Source organism: Monodelphis domestica, chromosome 4 (genome assembly GCF_027887165.1).
Source record: "Monodelphis domestica isolate mMonDom1 chromosome 4, mMonDom1.pri, whole genome shotgun sequence".
Classification (NCBI taxonomy): domain Eukaryota; kingdom Metazoa; phylum Chordata; class Mammalia; order Didelphimorphia; family Didelphidae; genus Monodelphis; species Monodelphis domestica.
Genome location: NC_077230.1, coordinates 127,475,538 through 127,490,553, shown reverse-complemented (window position 1 = coordinate 127,490,553; position 15,016 = coordinate 127,475,538). Strand labels below are relative to the sequence as shown.

The 15,016-nt window shown below is 34.8% G+C and overlaps 1 protein-coding gene across 1 annotated transcript in view; it reads left to right on the top strand.

Annotated features, from left to right (window-relative positions):
• Window positions 1–6,796: 6,796 nt before the first annotated feature.
• DPP10 (dipeptidyl peptidase like 10) overlaps window positions 6,797–15,016 on the top strand; it is an 881,130-nt gene continuing 872,910 nt past the window's right edge. Inside the window, exon 1 of the mRNA XM_007494071.3 lies at window positions 6,797–7,664. Coding sequence (XP_007494133.1) covers window positions 7,590–7,664 — 75 coding nt within the window. The 5' untranslated portion in view covers window positions 6,797–7,589. The remainder of the gene's footprint in view (window positions 7,665–15,016) is intronic.

The following is a 15,016-nucleotide window of genomic DNA, read 5'->3' as shown; positions in this document are numbered from 1 at the left end:
ATATCCTGTGCTACTGCTACCAGATGGTTCTCCATATTTAACATCACTTCTTCTCTGTCTAGATTGATAATTATTTAGATTATTTTGTTTTCTTTCCTGAAAGGGGCAGAGCAGAGATGAATGAAATGCCACTTCTGAAATAAGTCATAATCCCTGATTTCACAAGTCCACAACAACTTGTTAGTCCAATAGCAATAATTTTAAGACTCAGCAAAAGTAAAACAAAATAAACAAATAAACAAATAAGCTCAACTGAGCATTTAGTTGAAAACACTTGACTAATTACCTGATTTTTTTTTTCTATTTTAACCAGTTTTCTTTGGCATTAGGCTGCTATAACTATATATGCCAAAAAAGCATCAGGATTGAGAGGGCACTGCTTCTTCATTGTATCTGAACATCCTCCTATATACAGTGATCCTAACTGAGATGAAGGAGAAAGAGAGGCATGGGTTACTAAGGAGACATGAGAGTCATTACAGAAAAGTTATAATAAGTCAAGATGAAAATTTTGCTAAAAATGACTTTTAGCAAGAAACAAGACTGGATCACAGAATATTGCAACTCTGTCTGCTTCCACCAGAGATCATAATTGGGCTATGATTTCACAACAGGCAAGTCTTAGTGTAAGAGAAAAGGATAGAGACTGGAAAAATTTTAGTTACACTGATACACTAAACCTGAAGATCCTACAAACAATATTGAAAAATATACATTTTTTTCTGGGCATATAGATTTACACACAAAGCAAAACATCTAACACATTTTCTCTTGTTACTGCTGTTATTCTCTAGTTGAAATGATAAAATATTTTATAAGTTTAATGCACTTTTACATCCAAAAATAATAATTCTTTTCTGAGTAATCTTCAGTGAGATGGTATTCTGTTAAATTCTATTAATACATTTTGAACAACTATAGAAATGCTTTTAGTTTAGAAGAGGTGATTTTTGATTCAAAACCAAGTAAAAGCAAAGGTATAAACCATAGCATTATGTGATCTGTTGAGAGCTAATTGAATAAACTTAGGTCAGGTATTTGAAGAGAAAGTTTAGGAATTCTGACCCTTTAATGATGTTCATATTTCAAGCACTCTTTCAAGAACTAGCAAAGTGACAGTTTACTATCTAACCTGCTTCTTTGTGGCACTGCTGCATTTCCTTGTAGAAGAAACATATTTAGAAAGGAAAGGAGAGGCAAGGAAAAAAGGAATGAATAAGAAAGGAAAAATATAAAGAAAAAAGGGCAAAGGGATAGAAGGGAGAAGGGGAACTGTAAAGAGGAAGAGGTTACAGGGAATAAAGAACTTTTGCAGATAGGACTTAAAATGAAAGATAGATCATTGACCTTCAGTTTATAAATGTTTACCTCAAAATACAAAATATTTTTCCTCTAGAACTGACCTTGTGGAAGGCTTTTGGTATGATTTTATTATATATCCTTATAGACAACGAGATAATTAGGTTCATTCATTGAATAGTTAAGGAATTATTAAATATAGATTTTTGAGAGAATTTTCAAAATCTTCCTTCTTCTTTCTTTTCTAACCTGAATAATCCCATAATGACTTAAGGAAATGAAGAATCCATTCTGTATTACATGAATCAATTCTTTAAAACAATAAGTTATTGGATTACTCTGAAGTGTATATTATGTTATTTTAAGGCATTTTATGATTTTTATCAAGGCTTATTAGAAAAGTTTTGTAACCCTCTGAAATTGGTAATGTTTTCAACATTTAAAAAACATCATTCTGTCAATAATTTGATACTAATTTAGTACTTAATATGTTGCCAAGCACCACATTAGGCACTGGGGTTAAAATAAAAATAATTTTTAGAATTGCTAATATTATTGGTTCATATTCTTTAACAAGTGAGATTATAAAAAGTCATACTTTTCTTCTACTGAATCCAATAGTATGGAATGGGATATATTATTTCACCTGAGAAGACAATCTAACCCTATGAGGGACTTTGATACTAAGCCTCAATGCACTGAACCATTCAGAATTTTAATATATTTAATTCTGTGAAATCATACCCATTCTTTTGTGGTCTCTTGAATTTCACATCTCAACTCAATTTCAGAGCCTTTGAGAAACTATGAATCATGTAATTCAACCTTTCTTACTTTCCAGATAAGGCAAATGATGCTCATTAATGTTAACTGACTTGCCCAAGGTCACAGAAATACATCCTAGAGTTGGAATGACAATGCATTTCTATAGCACATTGCTTCCTTTTTTGAACTATCACAGCATTTCTTACAGCCCTCATGTTTATACCACACTCCAAAGTTTACTATTTGTGTATAAAGATCACAATTTCCCAAAGACATCTATAAATCTTTTTCCCCCTACTAATTCTACATCTATGATCCTATTATGACTTTCATCCAAACCTTACTTCCAGTGCACACATATCAAGCTTCATGAAGGTGTGTACTTTGTCTTCACCTCCCTCTAGGCCTTACTGACTTGTATAAAATAGAAATTCAATTAAAAAGTTTGTCAAATGAATATCTGGAAGTACATTGGAAGAGAGAATAGAAGCAATTAAAAACCTACTAATGGTGATTTTGGAAGATTCATTCTCAGACATATTTATTAAAAATAAGTTGACATTTACATAATACTTTAGTTTTACAAAATACTTTATATATGTCAGGTCAGTTGAGTCTCTGAACAACCTTGAGAACAGAAATATTGATGTCATCTACTCTATTTTCCTGTTGAGAAGATTAAGGCTAAGAAAACTTTATATTAAGTCCACAGTCATTTAGTTAGCAAATGTCTCAAACTTTAAACCTAGATGTCTTTGATTCTAAATGTGGCACTTTGTCACACAAAGTCAAGAAATAACTACAACCTGTGTGGTTTTAACATTTAAAATAAAAAAAAAACACAACATTAGAACTGGAGGTGAAATTCAGGTTATTTGGTCCCACTCATCATTTTTTGATGGGGAATCTAAAGAATAGCTAAATTATATCAGTGGAAGAAGAGGAACACACCAGATGGGCTATTGAGGTCTTTGTCAGCTTGAAGATGCTTTCTTTAGGAAACTTATTTACCTTTGCATATTAATTAGCATTTTCTATAATGAATGAGTAGAAAGGGTAGAACTCATTTGGGCCTCAAAGATCTTATGCAATCAAAACTGCCAAAATAACATTTTATAGACTGTTTTGGCCATAATCTGAATCTTAAAAGAAAAGAACTTCTGAATGTATAAGATTTTATTCAATATTTAAAGTTGCTTTTCAAAGAGCTTTTTTCCTTCATAACCAAGAAATTATATTTGGCAATAAAACTTCAGTCTTTTAAATTATAGAGATCATTTATCAAATCAGTGACTATTGTTAAAGAATTATATTTAGACAAGAAGACACTAAAGGTTTAAGGGAGCTTCAATTTGAGGGAAAAACTGTAGAATGAGAGTCAGCATGGTGGTAGAATAGTGATTAGAGCATGAGACTTGTTTGTTTGAAATCTGGTGCATTTATTCTCTCCTAGCTTTGTCATCTTGGGAAAGATACATGAGGTTTTTTTTAGCTTCTATGTCTCCATCTGTAAAAGGAAAAAAAAGAACTTTGCACAAAAGCCTAAACAAACTACTTTTAATATGTGCATATTCCATAAGTTATATAGAATTTTTGTATCTCAGAGTGTTTTATATTCTCTCTATATGTGTATATATGTGATATATATTGCACACATAATTTGTATGAGCTATATCATAGTTATTGTAATATTTTATAATTAACTATTACTATGAATAATGAAATATTGTGAATAGTAATATAATTTTTTATTAAGAGATGGAAACCTCTTGGTTCTCAAAACCAACATTTCATTTAATTCTGATTAGGTTTCTTTCTGATACTTATGGAAATATTAGTATAAATAGTGAAAAAATGTTCTGAAAAAAAATAAAAACTAAAGACAAAACTTTTCTATTTGGGGTAAGTCATTCTTTCAATCCAAAGTTATTATTTTTTTCTGGGTGGGGGAAATGAAAATGAAGAAGAAAATTCAATGTAATTAAAGTGCATGGATTTTAAAAAATGTGACACTGAACATTAAACAGAGTGATTAAACTGGGGAAAATCATCATATATGTAATTAATCTTTAATTAACACCATTGAACCTAGATCTTTACAACTAAAACTAAATATAATGGGACTGACAGAATCCTTTGTCATATTTGTCAATAAAAAGAAATTCTTCAGCCCTGGAAAGAAACTAAAGTGAATTTTTTAAACTTCCACCAAAAGCATAATATCCATCTGCATTACCTGCTCCCCCAAATTTGTAATATGATATATATATGTAAAACCCATACACATACATATATAATGTCATCACATACATAAAATATGCACACATATGATTATTCATATGCATAGTAGGATCATAGATTTAAACCTAGATGGGGTTGTTATTTAATTCAACTCCTTCATTTTAAAGTGAGGAAACAGACCTAGAGAAAAGAAACTAAATCTGTGCTTTGGCTTTTTGACAAAATAATCAGTGATGTGCTGGAAATTTAAATATATCATATTAGAAAATATTGGTGAAGGTATGAGCTCTTCATGTGAAAAACGATGTGTTTTATCGAAGTACAAGATGAAGATGTGATATGGTCACATCAATTTAACAGGAAGTTGTGATCTGAAGCTATGGAGAATGGCACACTATTCAGAATTATGAAAGTGATAATCCTGTAATTCTGGTCAGGCAAAATTGAAGCATTGTGCTTAGTTATAATAGCCATGTTTTTAGAAGTACATGCTTAGGGATATGAGGATTCTAGAACACATTCATTATAAAGATAGTTTGAAGGAATTGGGGAATTTTAGGGAAGAATGATGGGTGAGATGTGAAATTTATCACAAATGGGGGAGATTTAGATTGTATAAAAACAATAGCTTTCTAATAATTGTATATGTTAAAAAATAGAATAGTGGGCAGCTAGGTGTCTCAGTGGATTAAGCATTAAGTATAGAGAGAGGAGATCCTGGGTTCAAATGGGTCTTTAGAAGCTTCCTAGCTCTATGACACTGGGCAAGTGTTATACTAACCCTAATTGATCTTGTAACCAATACAAATGAGGTAAGGGTTTAAAAAAGTGTAATAGATCACCTTGAAGGTAATGGATCCCCATCTCTGAAGATCTTTAGCATGATTAAAGAGAAAGGTTTCTCCCTTATATAGTTGAGTAGTTGTCCTTCAAACCCATCCTGAGATCCATAACCATTCTGAAATTTTTGCATTCAATTAAAATTGAACAGAAAATGGAAGCACCCTATAAATACAGTTTGTTTTAAATCCACTGAAGTCTAGATGTCTATAAAGATAACTTTAGCCAATCACCTGCTTAGGCTAGGGTAAACTAAATAAATTGAAAAAGCAATTATACAGTGAAAAAGGAAGAATGAAGCTATCTGGAAAAGGAATTAAAATAACCAAAAATTTCCTAAGGAAAAATTCAGCATTCTTCTTTATTTTGTCTTTACATGATTTTATATGTACATTGATGCCTTTCAGAGTAGACACACTACTCTTTTTTTTTAAATAGAGACAGAACAATAAACAATAAATGCATGTAAGGACCCTACACCTTAAAATATTAAGAAATCATAATTTTAAAAGAAACTTTAAATACCACCATTCTACATATATCATGAAAGTAATGAATTTCATGTTTAGTCAAATATTTGTCATGTTGGTTTGACTGGTATTTTAAAACTTTAGCATCTAGTCCCTTTAAGCTCTAAAATAAGTACATATTGCATTTAAAATTTAGGAACACTTATTTATTGGAAACTATGTATCAGATACTCTACTAGAGTAGAGTGGGGGATAAGGGGACAAAAAAAAATATGAACATTCCCTGCTTTAAGCACACATACATACACACATTTCATTTCAACACTGAAGTTTAGTACAAGAAAGAGTCAGAAAAATACTGCCTCATCATCGTTTTATAGATAAAGTATCTCTATGGTGATTGTTAACTACTAAAGACTACCTGAAAATGTATCTCCAATGAAGCCACTTGAATTCATTCCTTTCTTTTATTCACTGCTTCTCATGATTATTCAGAGGAAGCAGTCACTGTAAAAGTGAAGTCCAGTCCTGCATTATTCTTTCTTTATCTTTCCTGTGTTATTGAAGCTTCTGCATCTTCTCATAGTGATCCTAGATGTGAGCCCCTAGAGGACAGAAACCATATCCCTATTTTCTGTTCCAATTGATTAAGCCCAAACCCCCATCCGGCAAGAACCTGCTAGGAGCTTTTTGAAAAGTAAATGAGGCTGGAGATCGATAAAGTTTTTGGACTTGGATTTATAGCAAGTTACAGGGATCCACTTTGGAAAATTAGTTAACAATGGTGAAGGGGGGAAATAGTATGGTGCCATGGTAAGCCTGTGTGAAATTATTATAGAAGATGGAGGGTAAAAGAAAAAAAAATGATCTTCAATTTTCTGCTCCATGTAAACTGAGATAGATTGTTTAACCTTGATATATTTGAAGGAAACAATAATAAAAATTATTATATCAGTTCTAAATTTAACTGGGAGCCCCTTCCTAATTTAATTAATCAGTGACTTCGGGAGCTTAGGTTGGAATCAGAGGGAGTCCAGGTTCCTCTAATCAAGGATTCCAAATATATCTGAACCCCTCTCTTAGGGGACCCCTGCCTACCGTGGCAGGTGCATATCAGAGACCTTCCCGCGCTCATGCCCCCTTACTCTCTGTACCCACCCCCAAGTGGGCGCTGAGCTCTTGAGCATGCTCAGTGTGGTTGCTGGAGTCACTGAGGAGTTTCCACGCGTGCATTCCGCTTCTCCGGGTTTTATCAGCAGCCTGTTTTGAAGGGGTTCAAAGGGGGGTGTGTATATGTGTGTGTGTGCTGGGGGCAGGAGGTGGCAACCCGGAGCCAGGGCAGAATTAGCTTTGCAAGTAGCTAGATTCTTCTCTGCTCAGGACTGTGCTGTTGGCTGTTGCTCCGAGATGCTCAAGCAGAGCGCTGGGTTTTTTCACCTGCCGCGCTGAGGCAGGGGTGGGGGATTGGGGAGAGTGGCGGCTGCTGCTGAAGGCAGCTGGGGTGTGTGAGATGGGGGGAGCGCATACTGCAGTATAATGCGAGCCCATCTCCTCTGGAGGAGCAAGCTGCTACTGGAACCCCAGCGCCCTATTCAGGTGCTCTGCATCTGTCTCCGACCCCCCCAGTAACTTGACACTTCGCTTCTTCGCTTCTCTGGTGCTTCTTTTGGTATTGGGGTGGTGGGGGGAGGGGGGAGTTTTTTGGGGGAGGATTGCGGTAGCTTAAGGAGAGATTCCGAAAAGGAGTCTGCCTGGTATTTCTCTTCTTCTCCCCCACATCTCCACTCTCCCCCCATCACTGGGTACCCGCCGCCCCCCCACCCCCCACCCCCCTCGCCACTACCACTGCTGCTACTGCTTTGCTCTTCGCCAATTCGGAGAGAGACGGAAGCCTGTGTCATGCAATTGGTGCCAAGTGAAGGTGCCCGAGTCTGAAGTGCCCGTGAGGAAGTGAAAGCCAAATCAAACCCCACAATGACAGCCATGAAGCAGGAGCAGCAGCAGTCCAATCCGGGGGCCAGGGGAAGCCAGGCGCAGCAGCAAGATCAGGTAAGAGTTTGCAGCAAGTAACCCTCCTTAGGGATGCTAAGAAGGGCTTCAAGCATCTTTCCTCCCAGTTCCCCCCTTCCACTCACCGCCTTTCCCTGATCCCTACCCCCACCATTTTCACTTCTGCCCACCCAATTTGCCTTCTCCCACTCCACCCCCTTTTTACCCTCCTCCTCTTTATGCCCGACCCTCTCCACCACCCCACCACCCCACCACCCCGCTTCACCTCGCCAATTTGGTTGTTCTCCGATTCTTCCTCATGGACTCTGCTGGAAGTTGGAGCATTTGAGTACGCTCTAGAGCCAGGGAAAAGATGCGAAAGGTGGAGAGACATGGGGAGGGCGGGAAAGAGGTAAAGAACCACTACCTGAATATATGGGGGAAGAGAGGGAGGAAAGGTGAGGAGAAAAGCCCAGGAAGATTGGCGGCAGGCGGGATGGGGTAGTAGTGGCTATGGGGACCACTACTGCTGTAGCTGCTACTGTTTCTGTTAAAAGCTACCCAGCCCGATTGAATGGCTCATCAGAGCGAAGAAAAGGAAGGATTTTCAATCCCCCATTCATGCTTGTTGGAAGGTAACTGTAGGGAGCTGTTGGCCCGGGTAGTTCCCTTGGCTTCAGTGAGAAACAGCTGCCTGAAGAAAAGTACACTTTACTAAGAGACATAGTCGAGTCATCTGGCAGCCTGGCATGGCTGTAGCTTTGAAAGAGACAGGGATCTTAATATAGGTGACGACCTTTATTCAAATGGTTTTACAGTTTCTTGATTTGGAGTTGGTCAGTATCTGTGGCTATGCCAGTTTGAGGATTGGGCAAGGGATGTGATTAGACAGAGGGAGGTTTGTTGGTTTCCTAAATCCAGATGTTTTTAGTTTCTGCTGTGTGGTGCTTTTATACACAGTTGATGAGCCCACCTTAGCTGAGATGGGCATTAATACTCTTGCTCTTTGTGAGCTTCCTAACATCTCTTCTCCCTATTGATTTTTGGTTTCTGTGCTGCCCAGTGAAATAACGTTAAGGGTGGATCATTTTTCATTTTCCCAGATTAGAATGGTTTTGGAGTTTGGGTTGTTGTTCTACTCTTAAGTTGAAAGAAGAGGAGAAAGGGTGGGAGAGTTTGGAGTTGGAAGTGAGGAGGTGAAAGGAAGGAAAGACAATCATTATTAGCCCTTTCATAGATCTGTCATGTTTATATCAATTAGGAACTCTAGGTAGACACTGTCAGCTATTAGGTCATTGGATAATTATGGCACTCTAGAAAGGAGCCTCCTATGTTACCTACCAGAGATGGTGCTCTACGCCCAAGATACACTGCAGAACCGGCTATAATGCCTTCCTGGGTAGACACTTTCCCAGCTGATATCTGGTAGTGGGTGTAAAACAAATAAGATGAACTGGAATCACAAGCTGTGGCTTAGTTATTCAGCTTTTCTGAGCCCTTAAGTATAAAGTGTAAAGAGAGCTGTCGAGATGGAGATGAGAAAAAGTGGGACTGTTAAGCATCCTAGTGTCTTTTCTGATTATCACAACTAGATCACCTTCTCCACATTGCCTTCACAGGTTTCTGTCTCACAGGTGGTAACTATTAGCATTTGCTAAAAGCTTGCCTGGGTTTGTACTACTATGTGATGCAGTTTATGCAGTAGTTTGTTCTGTTTTGGAAAGATCTTTGAAAGTATTTGCCCTTTTCAGGGTTAAACTTAAAAGATGAAAAATATCCTTCCCCACACCCCTTTGTTCTTTGAAGAGCAACTAGTTAGCATCTATCTAAAATATGATTTGTCAAGAAAGAGGCATAGTTTGAAAATTCCCTTTCAGTCTGACAGCACCCTAAATTTCATTAACAAGGTTCCATGCTTCTCTCAGTTGCTCCTGGAATGATAGTACCACCAAGAATGATTAGTCAGGTGAGATTCACCACATGAAATTTCTGCTCACTAACCTGTGACACCAGCTGGTTACTTTGGGTGCTGCAAAATTTTCAATTATGTTGGAGGTGGACAGAAAACCAAGTGGAAGATAGCTACAAAATCTGCAGATAATGTTAATAATCTGGATACTCTGTATATACTGGCAAATGCATGATCCATTTATAGATACAGGAGTTGCATTTATAATTTACTACTAATATATATTGAGGCACAGATATGCATTCCATGCCTCTGTGTATTTTTGTGACCAGTGCTTTTCCTAAATATGAATATTTATTTTTGAAACTGATTCTGGCAAAAAAAAAAACTGATTTAATTCCTATTACTATTTCCAAAATTTAGTGTGTTGTGCAAATGTGTGTGTGTGTGTGAGAGAGAAAAAGACAGAGAGACACATGAGAGAAAGAGAGATAGAGAATGGTTGTTTGTTTATGTGTTAAAACATTTTGGAATTTGAAAAGGTTAGATAGATCTTAAAAATATACTCTTCAGAATACCATTTAGTGTCATGTAGCAGGCCCTTCCAAGTATTCCAAATAAAGTAAATGTAATGTGGTCTTATCATAAAATCAAAAAGTGAAATTAAATTAAATTATTTTTACATATAATTAGGATGAATAATTGATGATCTCTGGAAGTTATAAGGATATATATTATTATAGTCACTCTAGGCCCAACTCTGGATTTGTCACAGTTCAAAACTCAAAAAATCAGTAGTGAATATAAATTTTATAAGTATTCATTTTAAATCATTCTAATTTCTCCTTTGTAAACAATTTCAGAGATTTAAAAACAATATAGTTTTCCTTTAAAAGAATTGTCCTTTTAAATAGTTTTGAACCTGAGAGGCATGCTCCATTGATAATTCACTAAATATTGAGTTAGAATAAATTAGATTCTCTTAAATGTTGCCAAAAAAGATCTTTTGCTTTCCAAAATAGAGATATTTTTGAATTCTAAAAATCAAGATGTCCGAATGCTACAAAGTACCTCCTTTTACTTAAGTCACATTACCATAGACATGGTGTTTTTCTTTCCTAGATAAAATAGCTCTGGACTCGTGAAAAATGTTTGTTATCATTACTGGAGCTCTTTAGAGGTCTCAACCTCTCAATTTTCACTCATTTGTAAATGTCTGGTGGTAAGTAGGTGCTGTAATCATGATCAGAGGTGCTCCAGGGCAACTACTGTGACAAGAATGTCATATGTAATCTGCTCATTCAAATTAGTTAAAATTCTGAGTCACTGTAAATTTTCATCATTTAAATAAATTTTCTTTGCTAACTCCATTGATTGTATAAATATTTACCATTTAAATAACACTTCTTATTTGAAAACTGCTTTATATCTAACTCTTTAAGTTAGATCAATATAACTTGTCATAAAAAAATATCCCACTTCAAAGACAAGGAAATTGAGGATTAAGACAAAGTATAACTTTGCTTTAATGATTATCAATTTAACATCAATCTCATAGTATTGCAACTCATATTCTAGTCTATGAAATGACTTAAAGGAATTTAAAGTTAACAAGCCATTTGTAAAAAGTATATTTTTTAAATAAAATATATTTTAAGATGTAGTTCATACTCAGATTGAACATTGTAAGAAGTAAATGATCCCTCAGGACATATGTTTATTCATTAAACTTATTTTGAAGGATAGAAAAAAAATTTCTAAGTTGATGGTGTCACTGTTTTCCCGTATTTCCACCAAGTGGCAGTCTTATACTGAAAGCAATGGATAGAAATGTTTTCAAATGATGCTACTTATGATTATAAAAATATGAATAATAATTTCCACTAACATTCTCTTCTGGTGCATCATTATGAGATACAAGTGACCCTGGCCACTCCTTGTTATGCTAGCTGAGCAGAAAATTTGGGCAATCCCTATATAACATCAGCTGCTTCTAGGGCAGGGCTGTTGACTGTATATCTATCTTCTGATAATCAATCTAGTTAAATGTGGATCAGCAGTTGGCTGGCCAATAATTAATGGTATAAAAAGTACCCACAAAGATGAAATCACAGATTTTTCAAAGCATGATAATAAGTTGTATTCACATATTATAGTTATAGAACATTTTACATATGGAGGAAATTAAGGCATAGAGATATTAAATGACTTTGTGTAGAACTGAATAATTAACTTTTCATCAAGGTTATTTCTAAGTATTCATTGTTCATGGTTATTTGTTGTCAGTGGTTTTCTGGTTAGATTCTGATACTCAGGGTCCATATTTCCTATATAATTATTATTGAGGAAGGGTGATGAATGTGTGATGGATAAATCTCATCTATTGATGTTGATCAAAACTATTTGTAACAACATATGTTAGATGAAGAAAGTTGCCTGAGAAACTATAAAGGTTAAAAGTTTTACTGTAGTGAGGTACCTAGGATATATATTAGTGGCAGGAATCCCATATAAGTCTTTATTAAACTGAGGCTGACTTTGTATAACATACCTTTTGGGTTATTCTTTTAAGGTAAAGGAAAATATTTATTATAATTCTTAACATGAGTCTTTTTATTTGAAGCAAATATTTGAGCCATTAAAGCAATCAGGACAGAGATTGAATCTGTGATTTTATTGGCATAGGGTTCTCCTGGTTAAGGATATCCCTTGTATCAAAGCAGATGAGTCCTACAGACTTTCCACACAGAGACGTTACCTGACTTGCCCAGGGTTACACAGCCAAGAAGTAAGGCTTGTGGGAATTGAATACAGGTCTTCCTGCCTCTGAGTCCAGCTATCTACCATTATATCCTACTGACTTGCATTGATGCAATGGCAAACAAAATATATACTTGTTTTTTCTTGTGACAAACATTTTATTTTACCCAATGAGTACAGTCTACTTGGTACCTGGTAATCAATAAAGTGATAATTATAGAAAACATCTCAGTGGTCGTCTAACACTTTCCAAAAGAAATGACCTCTGGATTTGTCTCTTCTCGACTAAGGCATCTAATGTACTTTGCTGTGCTACCATTCATTTTCTATAAAATACTTAATGCTTTTTTATATTTTAAAATAAATGTAAAATATTACCCATCTACTTAGAAAAAGAGTAAAAAATACAGGCTAATTTTATGTCAGTTGAGGTCTACCAAACTCCATTAAAATTCGTAAAGCTTGGCTCCATGAAATCTTATAAAATTAATTTTCCTTTCTTATGAGTAGTACAAAAATGGCACTTGGCAGGCTACTTTTAAACATCATACTAATATCCTAGAAAATAGCTTTTAGTGATCACAATGCAGAAAGGAAAAATCTCCAAACATTTTCTGACCATTCAAAAGTCACTGGACAGAACCATTTAAAAAAAAAAAAGATCTATATAGCTCCCTGTTTGAGGAAAGTTACTTTTTTCAGGTTTAGAGGAAAAAAATTCTAATCAGCATTAACATTCTGAGACATTCAACCTGTTCCATAAAAGCAGATAAAAAATGGTGTATAAATAGCATCATGATTTGGTGATATTTAGGACAAAACCCTAATAAATATGGAGGTCTTTGGAATTCTTATTTCTGCCAGACTCATATATTCACCTAATTAATTGCACATACTGGCACTGTTAGGGTTATTGTGTCTGTTTGGTTCAAAAATGCTGTTTTAAAAGTTCATTATTTGCATTCTTTCTTTATTCCTTAACATTAAAACATTAGATTTCATACTTTAAGGAGCAAAACTTAGAAAATATATTAAGGGCAATAATTGCATTAATAAACATTAGTTCAGAAGCATTTTTAAAGTTTGTAGTTAAAAAAAGCAAAATTTAAATATATTTTCTTCTCTGAAGAAAAGATAAAAGTTTATATCTTTAAGTTGTTTCTCATCAAATTAAAAAAGAAGCTATCTTTATAACTATCATGTACATAGAATTCATAGGATAGAGAGAACATATTTAAACTCAAATATACATATATCTATATGTAATCATAAACATGTGTAGGTGTGTATGTATATTCTTTTTCCATTTCTCCATTATATCATGGAGTTTGAGGTTAGTGAAGTTGAAATTCTGAAAGATCGGGGCAAGCTTGAAAGGCTAATTCAACATCAGTCTAATTTTAATATCTTTCAGTCATATTCACAGAGGAAGGTCTTTGGATTGTTTTTCTTCAGAGGGAGAAGAAATAGTATTTAATGACCATGGCATTATAGAAGCAATATTGGGTTTGGAGTCAAAAGACATGCAATTCAATTCTTTGTGACTTTGGATAAGTTACTCAAAATAGGTTCTTCGTGGTCAAATAAAAATTTGGGGCTACATGGCCTCTGAGGTTTCTTGTAGCTTCAAATTCAAGTTTGTGTTCTATAATGAATAGATTGAGTTCAGCACATTTATAGACTTGAACACATATTATTATAATTATGAACAAAGTGTTGAAAGCACTCAGTAAAAGCTAATTTTATTGATTAATTTTTAGTATACCAACATATGATTTGCTTAGGAGTTTCCTCCCCTTATGTAGATCTCCAAAGTCAAGAACTTCTACAAGGACACTCCTGGAAATAGAGATAAAGGCAATACACTAATAAAGATCAGGAGTGGAATTTAGTACTAGGGCATGCCAATACATATATGTAGACATCTACATATATGTAAATATGAGTATGTATATGAGAGAGACATTCAGATTGAGATTAAAGGAAATATTTCCTCAGAGGTACATCTAAGGAATACAGAACATGGAGGGGGTGGTTCACAAGTCATGAAGTTATAGCTTTAATTTCAGTTTTTGGAAAATATTGAGATCCTGAGTAAATTGCTTAAATTTTGAGTACTATTAGGCAAATCTCAGAGACTGTAAATTTCAGAATAGATGCCAACATTCATTGGTAGAGGGAATTTCCTCACTCAGGGTAAGCTATAGCAGATAAATCATCGCAAATATGTATTCTGAGATATGAAGAAAAGGATAGAGTCAGAGTACAGAACTGAAAGGGACTGTCAGTGTCAACTCCTCCAATGCCCTCATTTTATAGATGAAGAAACTAAGGTTTGGGATGGTTTCATATTATGCTAGAGGTCATGGGCAGTAAGTTACAATTGGAATTGAACCTAGGTTGTGCTAACTCCAAGAACATCAGTCTATCAACTATACCACAATGAATTTCACTCTCTTTGGAAACTCTCTCCAGTGTAGATAAATATCTCCTCTGTATAACTTTTAGTTTAAGGTAGAGGTTCTTGAAAGTGTTTTGTGTCCTGGGCTTTTTGGTAATATAGTAAAAATAATCCATTCCCAAGAATAATGTTCTTAAACTATAAAGTACATAGGGTTACAAAGCAATATATATTAAAATTATCAAGATTTAGACATATATATTTTATATATGATTGGGTATATGATTTCTTGAAATATTGAAATGTTACTTGTCTAGGATTATACAGGCAGGATATGTTAGA